At 40.9% G+C, this 15,469-nt stretch overlaps 1 protein-coding gene across 2 annotated transcripts in view; it reads left to right on the top strand.

The window, feature by feature from the left end:
* Positions 1-15,469, top strand: part of Sgpl1 (sphingosine-1-phosphate lyase 1) — a 49,298-nt gene that overhangs the window by 19,561 nt on the left and 14,268 nt on the right. For both annotated transcript variants that reach the window (XM_050138152.1, XM_050138145.1), the window contains exons 3-6: positions 3,282-3,447; positions 7,627-7,694; positions 10,886-11,033; positions 14,367-14,443. In XM_050138152.1, coding sequence (XP_049994109.1) covers positions 3,282-3,447; positions 7,627-7,694; positions 10,886-11,033; positions 14,367-14,443 — 459 coding nt within the window. The remainder of the gene's footprint in view (positions 1-3,281; positions 3,448-7,626; positions 7,695-10,885; positions 11,034-14,366; positions 14,444-15,469) is intronic.

A 15,469-nucleotide genomic window follows, 5' to 3' on the forward strand; every position in this document is an offset into this window, starting at 1 on the left:
AAGGATTTATTTGGCATCACTTCCAGGTCAATAGTCTGTCGTTGGTGGAACTTGGGGCCTGAACTTGAAGCAGAAACTTCAGGAATGTTGCTTGCCAGTTTACTGACAGGCTGAGGCATAACCCAGTGCAGTCCAAGTGCACACAAGTAACAGTCCACACATTTCCTTACGGACATGCCCACGGGCCAGTGTGATCCAGCAGTCCCTCATCAGAGACTTCCTTCTCACATGACTAAGCCCTGTCTGGTTGACATTTGAAGCTAACTGTGATGGCCACTAAATCCAGTTTCTACACCTTTAGAAATGTCTTTTACGTTTGTATTGTTAGCTGGGTATGGTGACTTAAATCTATAACCCCAGCATGTAGAGGCTGAATCATTAAGATTACTGCTAGTTCAAGGCTGTCCTAGGCCATGTAGTGAGTTCTATGAGCTCTTGTCATGAAAACAAAACACAAACCGCCCCAATTTTGCATTTTTTTTTAAATGACGAGGAGAGAAACATTTGTTTAGGGTTATGGCTTCAGAAGGTAGAGTCCCTTGAGGGACTAGGAAGGCGTAGAAATGTGGTGACCAGAGCAGGAGGCTGACTAATCACATTTTTTTTTCAGAACATGGGAACCACAAAGCAGAAATGTATTTTTTCTTATCAAATTGATAAGAAATTGATAGAACATTCCCAGTGTTATGTCAGGGCAAACCCTGTTCATTTCCCCCTTGCCCTTTCCAGCAATCACTCAACTGAACTGCTTGTTGCTGATACCTGCTCTGAGTCATCTTCAACAAATAATCTTAAAGCAAAAAATCACTTGCATGTTCAACAATTTGTCTTTTTTATAGTCCTGATTTATTTCCTTTTTACTTAATATTATTTTTCATAAATTTTCTTTATAAAAAGATCTTTATTTTTAATGTTTCAGCATGGATCCGTAACATGTGTTATGGTTTAACCATTTCTCTGTCTGTGAACATTTACATTTCTTGAATTTTTCTTTTGTTGTTAACAAAAAGCATTAAAAGGAACACACTTGAGCATTTCTCTCTGTGAACATAATAAGATGTTTATAGAAGCCCCCAAAGTGGTGTTTCTGGCTCAATGTAGATAAAGATTTACAACATTAGTATATACCATCTACTTACTTTACCAAATCTTCTTATCGATTTATAATTGACCTTTCATGCTATTTTCTCTAAGCCTATTACTGTTATTGTTGTTATTATTATTACATAATTATTGAGAAAGGGTTTCACTGTGTAGACTAGGCTAGCTTGGAACTCAAACTCATTATCTTCCTGGCCTGCCTCATCCTTCCAAATTCTGGATTATAGGCATGGCGTGCTTTTATGACTAGCTTTCAAGCCCTTTTTTTAAAATTTATTTATTTTTAATTTATGTGCATTGGTGTTTTCTTACAGATGTCGGGTACCCAGGTCTTCTGGAAGAGCAATTAGTGCTCTTAACCACTGAGCCATCTCTCCAGCCCCCCCCCCTCGCCCAAACCCATTTTTAATATTCTCCCTGCCTCACTTCTCTGCTTGATGCATCCCTTTCCCCTCCACTATCCACAACTGTGTTCAGTTAAGATTGTGTGCTTGCTGTATGGTGGAACGCAGCAGTGGTTAAGACAGACATGGTCCCTGATCTGTGTAGCTTCACTCTTACCACGTGGTAAGAATGTGTGCTATATCTGGGTTCGTTTTGTGCATTTTCAGCTGCAGTACTCTTCCTGTATGACTTTTTTTTTTAAACGTCTGTAGAATTTTCTTCTACCTTTTTAACTAACTTAAAATTTATCTCTCTCAAGCTGGTCATGGTGGCACATACCTTTAATCCCAGCATCCAAGGCAGAAGAAGGTGTATGAGTTAGAGGCTAGCCTGGTCTATATTGTGAGTTCCAGGACAGCCAGGACTCCATAGAAAGACCCCATTTTAAAACGAATATATTAGCAAAATTATTTTCTCTTTATCATTCTTCCCTTTAGGAAAGTAGCCTTTCCTTGATGCTTTCTTAGCATACACTGACCCCTTTCTATACAATTCCTTCTGAAGAATTTCATCATTTGTGTATGGATGCATGTAATATATATACGAAAGTGTAGGGGCAAGAGAACTGATTCGATTACGAACACTTTTTGCTCTTGCAGAGGACTCTGGTTTAGTTCCCAGTCCCCACGTGGTAACTTATTACCATCCTAATTCTAGTTCCAGGGTATCCCATGTTTTCTTCTAACTTCCTCTAGCACCATACATGCATGTGATATACAGACATACATGCAGGCAATACATTGATACACAGAAAATAAAATTTATAATGTAAATACATCCCAGTGAACTCCTTCACTGGGGGCAAGGTACTAGCTTAGTGCCTTAAAAATGTTAGATAGTAAGCCGGGCAGTGGTGGCGCACACCTTTAATCCCAGCACTAGGGAGGCAGAGGCAGGTGGATCTCAGTGAATTTAAGGTCAGCCTGGTCTACAAAGCAATTTTCAGGACAGCCAGAGCTGTTACACAGAGAAACCCTGTCTCTAAAAACCAACCAACCAACCAACCAACCAACCAACCAACCAACCAACCAAAAACCAAAAAAAAAAATGTTAGTGAGTGAATAACAAAGAATCCAACAAACTAAGTTTTGCAAGGTGCTATATTCTAGTAAATAGGCATAAGAACAGATCCTAAGGGGCCTAACCTTGTAGTCAGGGAGATAAGAAATGGAAGAGAAGACTGTTGCAAGGCTGGTTGTGATAAGCCTATCATAAATTAATGCTTGACAGAAATTTAGAGATGAATTTTTAAGAGTGAGATCTGTCCAGACTTGGTGGCTCCATTTTGTAATCCCAGTTGCTTGGGAGGTTGAGGCAAGAGGATTTAAGTTTGAGAACTGCTTTCCCTATAAAGTGAGTTCAGGACTAGCCTGGAAACTTAGTCATACCCTGTGTCAAAATTATAAGTTAAGAAGGACTTGGGATGTCACTCAGAGAGAAACCGTCCCAGAGTACTAGCAGTGAGATAAAGGTGATGCCTAACACTGACGTGATCAAGATTAGTCCTCTTATTTTACAAAATAAGCAGATCAAAAATTGTGTCAAAGTCCATGTGGCACTGTTAGATGGAGCAGTTGTTGTCGAAACTTTGAGGGCCGCAGAAGATAAGATTATTGCTGAGGTGCGGCCACATCGTGAATATCAGCTTTGCCCTTGAAAAATGGGAATTGAAGAACAGACTTCCTTTCTCTGCGTTTAGTAATGTTTCTGGTTTTTTTTTTCTTTTACATTTCTAGAAGGACTTTGAGCCTTACTTGGAGATTTTGGAAGCATACTCCACAAAAGCCAAGAATTATGTGAATGGGTATTGCACCAAATATGAGCCCTGGCAGCTAATTGCGTGGAGTGTCCTGTGTACCCTGCTGATAGTCTGGGTGTATGAGCTTATCTTCCAGCCAGAGAGTAAGTATATTGCCTCTTGTGTCAAGGTGGGCCGGAATGTCACTCACGGTTCATGGGTTGGAAGCATCTCTTGATTTAGTTCTGCCTTTTAAAATCTATTTAGGGGGCTGGAGAGATGGCTCAGCGGTTAAGAGCATTGTCTGTTCTTCCAAAGATCCTGAGTTCAATTCCCAGCAACCACATGGTGGCTCACAACCATCTGTAATGAGGTCTGGTGCCCTCTTCTGGACTACAGGCATACATGCAGACAGAATATTGTATACATAATAAATAAATTTAAAAAAATAAAAATAAAATCTCTTTAGATGGGAAATAGACCCTTATTTATGAATTATGAATTCTGTTAATACTTCTGGATAACTATTACTATTTCTGGTTTTGTGAATTTTTTTCATTTGTAGTTTACATAAAAATCCCTTAGCTATTAGTTACTATAAAGATTCACAAGTCTCTCAGAGTATAGCTTACACATTTTTCAGTACCAGTTTCTTCCTAGAATATAGTGTTGTTTGAAAATGTATTGCTTTCTTTGGAGCAGTGCTTGCAGAGCTACCGTTTGTCAGGGAGTCCTGGGAATATCTGCATGGTAGCATATGGCTCTTCTTCCTTTGAACTTCTGTTAAGAGGGACATGGGGCTGCTGAGGATGAGCTGTCTTTCAGTGGTTGGCTTGCAAACGTCCTAACCTTCCTAAGGCAAAAGCACCTTTCCTGCACTCCCATCTCTTCCCCACCTAGACCTTCAGGTGACTATGACCATAACCCTGTGAGTTACTTTCTCCCACAGGCTGTTGAGCTTGGGAGGTTGTGTGATTATATTTGTAACCAAAAAGTAGATGTTGGCAGTGGGTATTTTTTAATGCTCTCTGGGTTCTCCCCACACTTACTAATATCTTGAGTAACTTCCTTAGTAGTAGAAGAAATAAATAACTTTTAAGAAAATCTAATCATTTTTCATTTGTTTGCTATTTCCCCATTGCTCTACCTCCTTAATGCCATCTGTTGGGGGCATTTTAATTGTTCTTTTTCTGCTTTTCTTTCCATTTCCCCAGGAAAGTCAGTTTAGAAACCAGATTGTTTTTTATCTTTTTTAAAAATGATTTTATTTTTATTATTTTTATGTGCATCAGTGTTTTGTCTATATGTGTATCAGTGTGAGGGTGTCACATCCCCTGGAACTGGAGTTAGAAACAGACAGTCAGTTGGGAGCTGCCATGTGGGTGATGGGAAACTGTGTCCTTCGAAAGAGCAATGTTCTTAACCACTGAGTCATCTCTCCAGCCTCTCATGTTCTTTGTGGGTTGTTTTTGTTGTTGTTGTTTTGTTTCTTTAAATCTTTTTATTAGTAGCATTGCAGTTAAAACAAAATAAATGTTGCAAAACATGAGAGCCAAGGGGCAAGTTCCCCTGCTTTAGAGCCTTTTAATTGAAGTGAAAATGAGACGTGACTGCCCTGTCTAAAATTAGAGTTCACTGCAGCTTTAAAGCACTCTTTAGTTTCTATTCCTCATCCTTGCTAGATTTTCCCCTACACTGTTGATGAGACTGGCCTTTCATTTCAGGAAGTGTTTGATTCAGCGGCAAGGAGCCATTGTATTCATTTATTCAGTTATGCTTGCTATCTCCTCCCTCTCTCCCTCTCTCCCTCCCTCCTTCCCTCCCTCCCTCCCTCCCTCCTTCCCTCCCTCCCTCCCTCCCTCTCTTTCTTCTTTCCTTCCTTTCTTCCCTCTCCCTCCCTCCCTCCTCTTCTCCCCCATCTTATCTGTCTTGTCTTGTTTTGTTTCAGCTTGAGATAGAATCTCACTATGTGGACCAGACTTGCATGTAGCTTGCAGTGGTCCTCCTGTTGGCTTTCTTTTTTTTTTTTTTTTAACTGTGATAGTACATATATATCTATGTTGCTTTTTAAAAATATTTTATATTTTATGTGTGTGGGTGTTTGCCTACATATGTGTCTGTGAACCATGTTCATGTCTTACGGTACCTTTTTAAGCTTGGGAAGGTACTTGCTGGGATCCAGCGCTGGACCTTGTGCATGCCAGGCAAGTTCTCTACCACTGAACTATATTCCAGCCTCTCATTTTGGTCATTTCAAAGTACAAAGTTTAGTGACAGTTACATTTAATTCACACCATACATTCTCTATCTCCAGAATTTTCTCTTTAGTTTATATTGAACTTTGAACAAACAGTTCCTGGAGAGCCAGGTGTGGTGATGCAGCTTTGAGCTCCCAGCCCTTGGGAAGCCAAGGCAAGAAGATTAGAAGTTTGAGGTCAGCCTGGGCTATATTAACCCTGTCTCTAAGCCCAGAAAATTTCAAAGCCCCCATTTCCCATTTTCCCTGGCCCCTCAAATAACCATTCTGGGTACATTTCATTTTAAGATTGTATATTTATAAAAACCAGACTAAAGTTAGAGCTGTTGACATTTTTACTTATTTGTTATGATTAGTATGAGTTTTAGGTATTTACTTCTTTAAAACATTTATTAAACTGTAAATACTATGTACAGCATACTGTTCGGAAGTATGCATGCATTCTATCCTGGCTAAGGTGAGCTAGTTAGCATTCATTACCCGTTTTCTGTGATGAGATATTTCAGTTGTCAGTTTGCTGTGCCATGCATTTTGCTGACCTCGTAGCAGAAACAGAACCATCTTGGTCCAGAAGAATTCTTGTCTATTTATTTGTTTTGTTTTTCAAGACAGGGTCTCTTTATTTAACAGCTCTGGGTATTCTGGAACTTGCTCTGTAGACCAGGCTGGCCTCAAACTCACAGAGATCTACCTGCTCTGCCACCCAAGTACCAGGATTAAAAGCTTGTCCCATCATGCCCCACAAGAATTTTTAATATAGAGAAAGGGATATAGTTAATTCACATAAAAAGGCTTAGTTGTATGTAGATGGAGGCTGTTTGTTTGGTCCTGGCTGCCCAGATCCGAAATAATAACATAGAAACTATATTAATTATAATACTGTTTGGCCAATAGCTTAAGCGTATTTCTAGCTAGCTTTTATATATTAAATTAACCCATTTTTATTATTTTATTTTTTACCACGAGGCTCGTGTTTTACTGGTAAGGTTCCCGAGCATCTTTCTTCTTTGGCTACATGGCGTCTCCCTCTACTCCGCCTGCTCTCTCTCCAGCCTCGCTATATTCTGTTAAGCCATTGGTCAAAAGCATCTTCTTTATTAACCAATGGTAATAATGCATATTTATAGTATATAGAGGGGAATCCCACATCAGTTGTATATCTAGGAGAAAACATTCTGAAAACAAAATAGAGCTTACAAATCAGTGGCTTCAGTCTCTCTTGTTGCTTTATCATAGTCTGGGTCTCAGTGGTTCGGTTGCCAGGATTTACAGTGTTGATGGGATACAGTAGTAGAAGGACAGTGCTACCTAACGCAAGCACAGTAAAGCAAAGATGCAGGCAGGCCTTGATGAGTGCCAGTTGAGGGCATAGACACGCATGGGTGGCACTAAGTTAGGAGTTGTGCTACCCAGATTCCTTAGGAATGCATCAGAGGTTCATAATTCAGTTCATGCCTTGGATAAAAGCTGGGTGAGGGTCTCCTAGTTGCTCCTGGACAACAAAAGAATCTGTACAGAGCATTTGTGTGCACTATGGCCTGTTTAAAAGATTACTTATTTTTAGCCTGGTTTGTAATAGCAAAAATTAAGAACGTGTCCTTCGGTAAGGAGAATGTTAAATAGATTTCAGAACTTTCCTTTAATGGAATACACATGTGCATGCACGCCGGCACATAGCTGAGCACGAGCACACATGTGCTCATTCCTTGCACATACACAGACAGAAACGAATGGGGAAATGCTGATCTTTAGTACTTCTAAGGAGGAAAACAAGTCTAGTACAGTAGTGGGCTATACTATTTCTTCAGGAAAAAAAGAAATAAATGGGAACTTACCTTTACTGTTACTGGTAAATACATCAAACTCTAGAAGTGTATGCTGAAAACAAAGTGTGTATGTAAGGGCAGGTTGAGGTCTGGGTGGAGGAGGGGCACATAGCTATAGTACTCAAAAACTGAAAGACACTTTCCCTCTGGCAGAAGTGGAGTTGTAAGACAACTGAATACTAAATAGTTGCTGTCTGTTGACTAGTAGGTTATATCCGTGGGATTTCATGTGCCTTAATAGACCTGTTTGTTTCTTGTAGGTTTATGGTCACGGTTTAAAAAGAAATTATTTAGGCTAATAAGGAAGATGCCAATTATTGGACGCAAGGTAGGTTACAGTCTGTGCGGATCTTTCCCTGGTTTGGTGTGCATACCACTTTTTTCTGTTGCCAGATCAATATTCTTAAGAAGGAGGAGTGATTTTTGTCCCCCAAACTTAGGGGCCATTTGACAGTGTATGGAAACTGGTTAGGTGACAACTCTAATGGCAGGCTTCTAGCATCTATGGGTGGAGGCTGGGCAGCTGTTAAACACTTCCCAGTGCGTGGTATGGATGGCCCCACAGGAGGAGACTCTGGCTTAAGCCACATTTGAGAATCCTCGCCTTAACACTTTCTCCAGAGGGGAGATGAGGAGTCTGTTAAGGAACAACTTGAAATTAGAAAACCCGACTGAGTGAAGTCTTACTGTGCTTTAGAACAGTATTTGGCTGGATGGAATTTGGATACACATCTGGGGATTAGATTACAGGTTGGCAAACTTGCTGTGAAGAACCACAGGAAACATTTTTGAGTCTGTGGTTCCCAGAAAGAAGAGAGGTAAGGGATGAACCTGCCTGTGTTCCAGGGAAACTATATTCACAGGACCTGGTAGGCCTCTGGCAATAATGCCCCATTTCCAGAGTTGGAAACGTGCGAGAGATAACAGCGGCTTTCTTGCCCTTTGCCCCTCTTTCCAGTAGACCTGTTCTCTTCACTTTGTCCTCTTTGCTATCACTCACGCGGGATAAGATTTCTCCTCAGGGCTGGACTCTTTATCAAGGGAGGGTAAGCCGGACAGGCTCCTCACAAGATGTAAAGACCTGTGAGTTCTGAGAGTCGTCAGAGCCCCAGTGCCCTGCTCTGACATGTCTCCTACCTCTCTGGCTTTCCCCAGCTTTACTTACTTTCAGTTTTTCCTACACTTCTGACTTTGAGTCTCCTGGAGTGAGGGACGGGAGGCTTCTGTGACAGGCTGTGTCACAAGGGAGAGGAGGACTTCCCATTAGTATTCCTTGGGATTTGAATGTCTCCAGCCTTCAGTTACAAGAATGATTTGATTTAACCGATTGACTGATTTTTTTTTTTGCAGTGGTATGAATTAAATCAGGTACCGCCTACAGAAAAGGCAAGCTGTCTGTCACTGAGCTGTGTTCCCAAAGAAACATTCTTTCTTTGATGGTGGCAGTGGGTGGGTGGGGGCTTGAGTCCTCAGTGTAAGGCAGGCTCTTGACTGCAGAGCTGCCCTAAAATGTTCCGTTTGTTGAAGTTTGGTAGTAGCAGTGGTGATGGCATCATTGTCGGTGATGGTGGTGGTGGTGGCGGTGGTGATGGCGGCAGCAGTGGTGATAGCCATGACACATGGGACCTCAGACATGCTAGATGCTGGGCCGCATTTTACTGCTGAGCTCCATTCCTAGCCCCTCGACAGTTTTGAGACAAATAAATAAGTGCTAGGATTCCAGAACTTATTCTTAGACTTATAAAGTTATAGAATTGAAGATCCTTAGAGGCCATGTAGGTACCTTCATTTTTCAGATTCTGAGGCTTAGAGACAGGAAGTTATTATATGTGTTCACATGTACACGTTCTCAATATTCGTTTTTTTTTTAACTGTTTTGCCAGTTGAACAGCAGCAGATTTTTCCTTTTATGGAACTTGAATTTTAGTAGAAAAGACAGAAAGCAATTAAGCATAACATTTGCATTTTATAATTTTGTTAAAATTTTAAATATGAAGGTAAATTTTATGTGTAAGTATAAAATTTATAAATTTATAAAAATAAATTTTATAATGTAATGGATGTAAGAATTGGTGATGGGAAGAACTTGCTGTGGTTTTTAATATACTTCCCAGTGGAATTTTTCTGGGTGGGTTTCTGTTTTCCCTTCTTAAAACAGTGATCTATGCATGACCACTCAGCTTTCATAATTTGTTCCTCATGTATTGTCACTGTACATACAGCATGATCTTCTATTTATGACTTAAAGAACACTTCTATGTCTGAAGCATGCTTCAACGTTGTCCAGTGGTCTGCTCCTCAGTGCTGACATGCTCTGAAGGAGCAGCTTTTCTGTGACTTCCTTCATAGTCTAATCATCCGTGGCCAGGGCTGAGAAAATGAAAACTGGTGTGAGATCTTGGACATTAGACTTTACTGACTATATTGCTGAGGCTGCAGCACTGTAGCATCTATATTGACTGTAACTTACAGCCTTTCCCTCCGTACTTACCACCCAAGTCTCAACAGTAGTAGCCATGTTGTGTCCATAATTTGCTGTTTCTCCTGGGCATAATTAGTAGAATTTTGTCTCTCTTGTTAAAATCAAGCTTCAAGAGATGAGGGCTTTTTTTAATACTGTGTATTGTTTTTTGTTTTGTTTTGTTTTTTCAAGACAGGATTTCTGATTTCTGTGTATAACAGCTCTGGTTGCCCTGAAACTCACTTTGTAGAGCAGGCTGGACTTGAAGTCAGAGATCAAAGACGTGTACCACTACCTCCCAGCTGTTTTTTTTTTTTTTTAATTTTAGTATTTTAGTGGCTGTATCCCTAGCCTATAGTAGTAAGTAGTTCAGCAGATATTTGTTGAGCAAATGAGTAAGTAAATGAAAAGAAATGGCTCAGAAAGTATTCCTTTGAGGATGGAAAAGAATCATAGTTGATAAATTTCATGGCAGAAAGGACCATCGTTTCTCCTAGCATTTCTGGGTCGGATGGGTGAAGCTGCCCATGGAGATTAAGGAGTCGTGGTATAATCATTCTGACAGTTCTTAAGTTCGTGCAGGCACCTTGGGAGCTGTGTGGATCTCCATACTTTTCAAATGTCTGTTAAAGTTATTTGTCAATTGTGAAACAGCTAGGGCCCCTTTTTGCTGTAGCTTGGCCTGTTTTATGACAGCCTTTGTCAATGGCAGTGTCGTTGTTGACAACATAGCAACAAAGGCCTTATGTCGCACTCAGGCTGGTGCTGGCTTAAGCCAGTTCAAACCAAGTGCACTGCAGTGTTAGTGATGTCAGCACAGCTGGCAAAGGTGGACATTTAATACATCTTTGACTTTTAGAAGGAAAGCTGGTTTCTTAAATTTCTACACCCTGGCTGGCTAAAGAGATAAAATGTTCATTTTCCTTTAAAAAAAAAAAAAAAAGATAAGTCCCTTCTAATTTAGTACACCTGTGCACTGTCTGGTGTTGTGCCATTGACTGGGTCTCTATACTTCACTCTTTCACCTCTTGTTAACTGTTTTTTCTTTATCCTTGGAGATCGAAGAGAAGTTGCGGAAGACGAAGAAGGATCTCGTCAAGCACATGCCGTTCCTAAAGGTGGACAGAGAGTATGTGAAAGCTCTGCCTGCTCAGGGCCTGAGCACGGCTGAGGTTCTGGAGAAACTCAAGGAGTACAGTTCCATGGGTAAGCCTTGGCCCAGGGTGCTGCCTCTGTCCCTCATTGGCTAATGTTGACGCAGATCAAGGATCACATGTGCTGGAGGACCCATTCCCTACTTCAAAGACCAGATTTCATATTGCACATTGTGGTATCAAAATTCATATCAAAATTGCGGTATTCGTTTCAAGGCATAGAAGATTACTATAAATAATTCCACCATCCAAAGATGAGCACAAAGCTGGGTGTGGTGGTGCTTCCCATAATTCTAGTACTTAGGAGGCTGAGATAAGAGAATTGCTGCAAGCCCAAGACCAGTCCAGGTCTTGTAGTATCAGGTCAGCTAGGACTTTAATAGATACTGTCTCAAAAAAATGAACAAAGATGAACACAGATGATAAAGATACGTAGGTAGGGGCTAGAGGTTTAGTGCTTAAGAGTACTGGCTGCTTTTCCAGAGATCTGGGAAATTCCCAGCACCCACCTGGTGGCTTACAACTATCTGTAACTCTAGTTCCAGGGGATCCAGATACCTCTTCTGGCTTCCCTGGCGTGAGACATGCACATGGGTACACAGACATACATGTAGGCAAAACACCTATAAACATAAAAAAAAAAAGTTAATTGAAAAAAAAGAAAGAAACAGGTAGGTGGTTGATGGATGAATGTACAATTGATCTGTATGGGTGTATATTTGTCTACACCTATTGATTTATACAGATGTATTGGTCTTCTATATGCATTGACACATACCATCTTCAAGAGCATAACCGGAGAATCATTCAGGTTCACAAATGCCTGGACTTTCAACTTTAATATGACCTTGGGAGAGACATTTACCTTTTGTGTGCTCCAATTTATTTCTACAACCTCTACTTCCCTAAAAGTCAGATTAAGAGATTAAAGGAGAGCTGGAGAGATGGCTTAGAGGGTAAGAACAATGACTCTTCTTCCAGAGGTTCTGAGTTCAATTCCCAGCAACCGTGGTTCTCAACCATCTATAATGAGATCTGGTACTCTCTCCTGGCATTCAGGCATACATACATGCAGGCAGATACTGTCTATATAATAAAAAAAAAATCTTAAAAAAAAGATTAAAAGAAATCATATATGAAAACATGTAGTACCGGGCATATGTCATTGAATACTTGTGTTTTTTTTATTTATTGTTTATTAGTTATTAATATTTATTTATTATGTATACAATATTCTGTCTGTGTGTATGCCTGCAGGCCAGAAGAGGGCACCAGACCCCATTACAGATGGTTGTGAGCCACCATGTGGTTGCTGGGAATTGAACTCAGGACCTTTGGAAGAGCAGGCAATGCTCTTAACCTCTGAGCCATCTCTCCAGCCCTGAATACTTGTTTAGTAAATGCTAAGTATTGCTGTTGCTGGTATTAACATAAACACATGCATGTCTTCTATAGGTAAGCCTTTGGTTTCTGAAACAGGTCTTAAGATAGCTGAGGATGACCTGAATATTTGGATTTCTTGCTACCACTTTCTGTAAACTTGGATTGCAGGATGTGTCACTGTGCCCGGTTTATGCAGTACTAGCACTGAACTTACAGCCCAGTACATGCCAGTCAAGCACTGACCAACTGGGCAACATCTCCTTCCAAATACGCTTTTTAGTTTGACATTTTAAATTATATATAAGTAGCAAAAATGGAATAGCAGTTTCCTGTGTGCTCCTCACCCTAATTGTAAAGCATGTTACATTTGTCAAAACTAGAAAAATAAGTGTTAGTATAGCACTATGGATTAGGAACAGATTCTGTTTAATTAGTTTTTCTATTCATATCCATTTTTCTGTTCTAGGACTCAATTCTGATTGCACTTTGACAGACAGCCATTTAAATTTTCTAATGGATATCTGTAGATTTCTTGATATTATGTAGTATAGAATTAGATATAGTCTGATACAAGCGTGTCCAACCTGTAGCCCATGGAAACATGTTTCCCAAGATAGCTGTGTGTGAGGCTCAACATGTTTGTAGATAACAGCGCCATATTTTAATGTATGAAAGGTTGAGTACGCCTGGTCTAGGATATGATGATGCGGAATAGTTAGCAACCCTGGGACCTACATTGTGTAGATTTCTATGTTTTTCAGGGCATGTTGCTTGCTGCCTTGCTTCCTTCGTTTCTTATGTCGTAACCCTGCTGTATTCTTTGGAATAGTTAAAGAGCAGGATGTGACACTGCATCCTGTCTGTCCGTCGGCATGGTGACCACAGGCCTGAAGACACGTGTGGTACACAGCCATGTCCTGTAGGAAAAGTGAAAGTAGATGGAGACACATGGCTGCTCTTGTTAGAACTGGAGAACTGGGCTTCGGAGGGCCGGTAGTTCCGTGCGCTTTTTAGTTAGCGTGTTTCTGCAACACCCCTCTCACGGACCACTTTTAATGGGGTGCAGCTTTGTAATAGCAGAAAGAGCCGAAGGATCCATCTCAACAGATTTGTTAGCATAATGCAGAACCTTTCCGGGAGAGCAAGTGGAACTTTGTGGGGAACCCTTCTTGCCTTGTCCCGTGGTCACCTCCATGCCACTCTTGAGTGTTACGGCATGGGCAAGTGGCTGTTGCAGTGGCGTGTATTAGGGTGGGGCCTGAGCTGGAGGTGCTCCTCCATTGGTACGCTTTGTGCTCTGGCTGCAGCTCTGGAGTTTGAATAGTGAGATTTCACACTTGCTCATGTCTGTCAGCTCTGCTTAGTTCCAATACTTCCTGTGACTGGATAGGGAAATGAGGGGATGGGGAAGCTACTGCAGAACAGGGTCATATGGAGAACAGGAAATACATGGAGGCAAAGGGCGACTTTTATGTTCAGAGACAATAGCTGAGGGTGAGGGCAGCATTACTGTCTGTCTCTTCGTTATACCTTGATGCAGTTCCTATTTTCCCGCAGTTGTTGACACTAATGAATAACCTTTCGTCTCTATTTTGCTGTGGTAAAGCATTATTGAAATTCTTTTGGTTTTTAACATAAGAATAGCATTGAATTTCCACTCAACTTATTCATTTACTCTTTAATTTTTTTAAATTCATATGTATGGGACTGCATTTGTGTGGGAATGTGCACACTTCAGTGCAGATCACCTCAGAAGCTAGAAGAGGGCATTGGATCGCCTAGAGCTGGAGATACAGAGAGTTGTGAGCTGCCTGATGTGGGCGCTGGGATCTGAACTCTGGTCATCTGCAAGAGAATACATATTAACTGCTGAGCCATATATCTTGTTCTTGAAATTTTTTCCCCCATATGCTCTAAAGTTTTTGTCTATCCTGTCTGTGTTACTATCTGTCTTCCCAGTGATACCTGCTCCTGACTGAGGAACCTTGACTTTTTTCTGCAGATGTCTTCTGGCAAGAAGGGAAAGCCTCGGGAGCTGTGTACAATGGGGAGTCGAAGCTCACAGAGCTGCTGGTGCAGGTGAACACTGGGTGCTTGTGTGCATAGGTGCCATTCCTAGTTCATTTAATTATAATAATAATAATAGGAATAATAATATCACTTAAGGGAATTTTATTGTTGAAATGAAACCATAGCAGTTTAGAAGTTTCTTCTCACGCAGATGGGTGAATGTGCACAACATTGCCAAATGCATCTTCAAACTGTGAAAAGGTGAAATTTCATATATACCTCTGGACTTTACAGGGTCCTCTGAGGAAGCCATATTCCTAATGAAGGAGCCTGCCATTTGAGGATATTGCTCATGTTTTTTGAGACAGGGTCCCTATATAGCCCTGACTGTCCTTGAGTTGCTTATGTAGATCAGTCTGCTTCAGACTCACAGAGATCCTTCTGCCTCTGCCTCCTAAGTGCTGGAACTTTGCTGGGTTTTATTTGAATTTTTGTTTAGTTTTGGTTTTTTTTTTTTTGAGACAGGGTTTCTCTGTGTAGTTTTGGAGCCTGTCCTGGAGCTCACTCTGTAGACCAGGCTGGCCTCAAATTCAAAGAGATCTACCTGCCTCTGCCTCCCGAGTGCTCTGATTAAAGGTGTGCGCCACTAATTAACGCCCTGCTCATTAGAAGTTTTTAATGCTAGGACCAATGTTGTTTGATAAGGGAGTCAAGGCAAGGCTGCTCGATCATAACGTTCTCAAAGCATACCCCACAAGATGATCCTAACTGTAGAATGGGATGTAGCTTTTTCCATTTGTAATCAAGCTTAGTTCTGAAAGCCACTCTTATAAGAAATTACACTTAAAGTTGTGATCTCTCAGGCCTGTGTTTATTATTGTGAAACTACACACACCTTAGTGTTTTACTTAGTTATATATTGATATAGTACCCTGGTCATCATTCTGTGTTTAGACTTTTCATCATCTGTTGATGAAGCTCAGGTTCTCATGCAGGAGGAATGATGTGTCTCTGTCCATTCAGACTCTATCTGTTGTTCCAGCCATCCCTGGTACCTCCCATGTAGGCATGTGCCTTGCTCATCCACGTTCTTTC

The sequence above is a fragment of the Alexandromys fortis genome, unplaced genomic scaffold (genome assembly GCF_014885135.2).
Source record: "Alexandromys fortis isolate MF-2015 unplaced genomic scaffold, M_Fortis_MF-2015_v1.1 scaffold_9, whole genome shotgun sequence".
Lineage (NCBI taxonomy): Eukaryota > Metazoa > Chordata > Mammalia > Rodentia > Cricetidae > Alexandromys > Alexandromys fortis.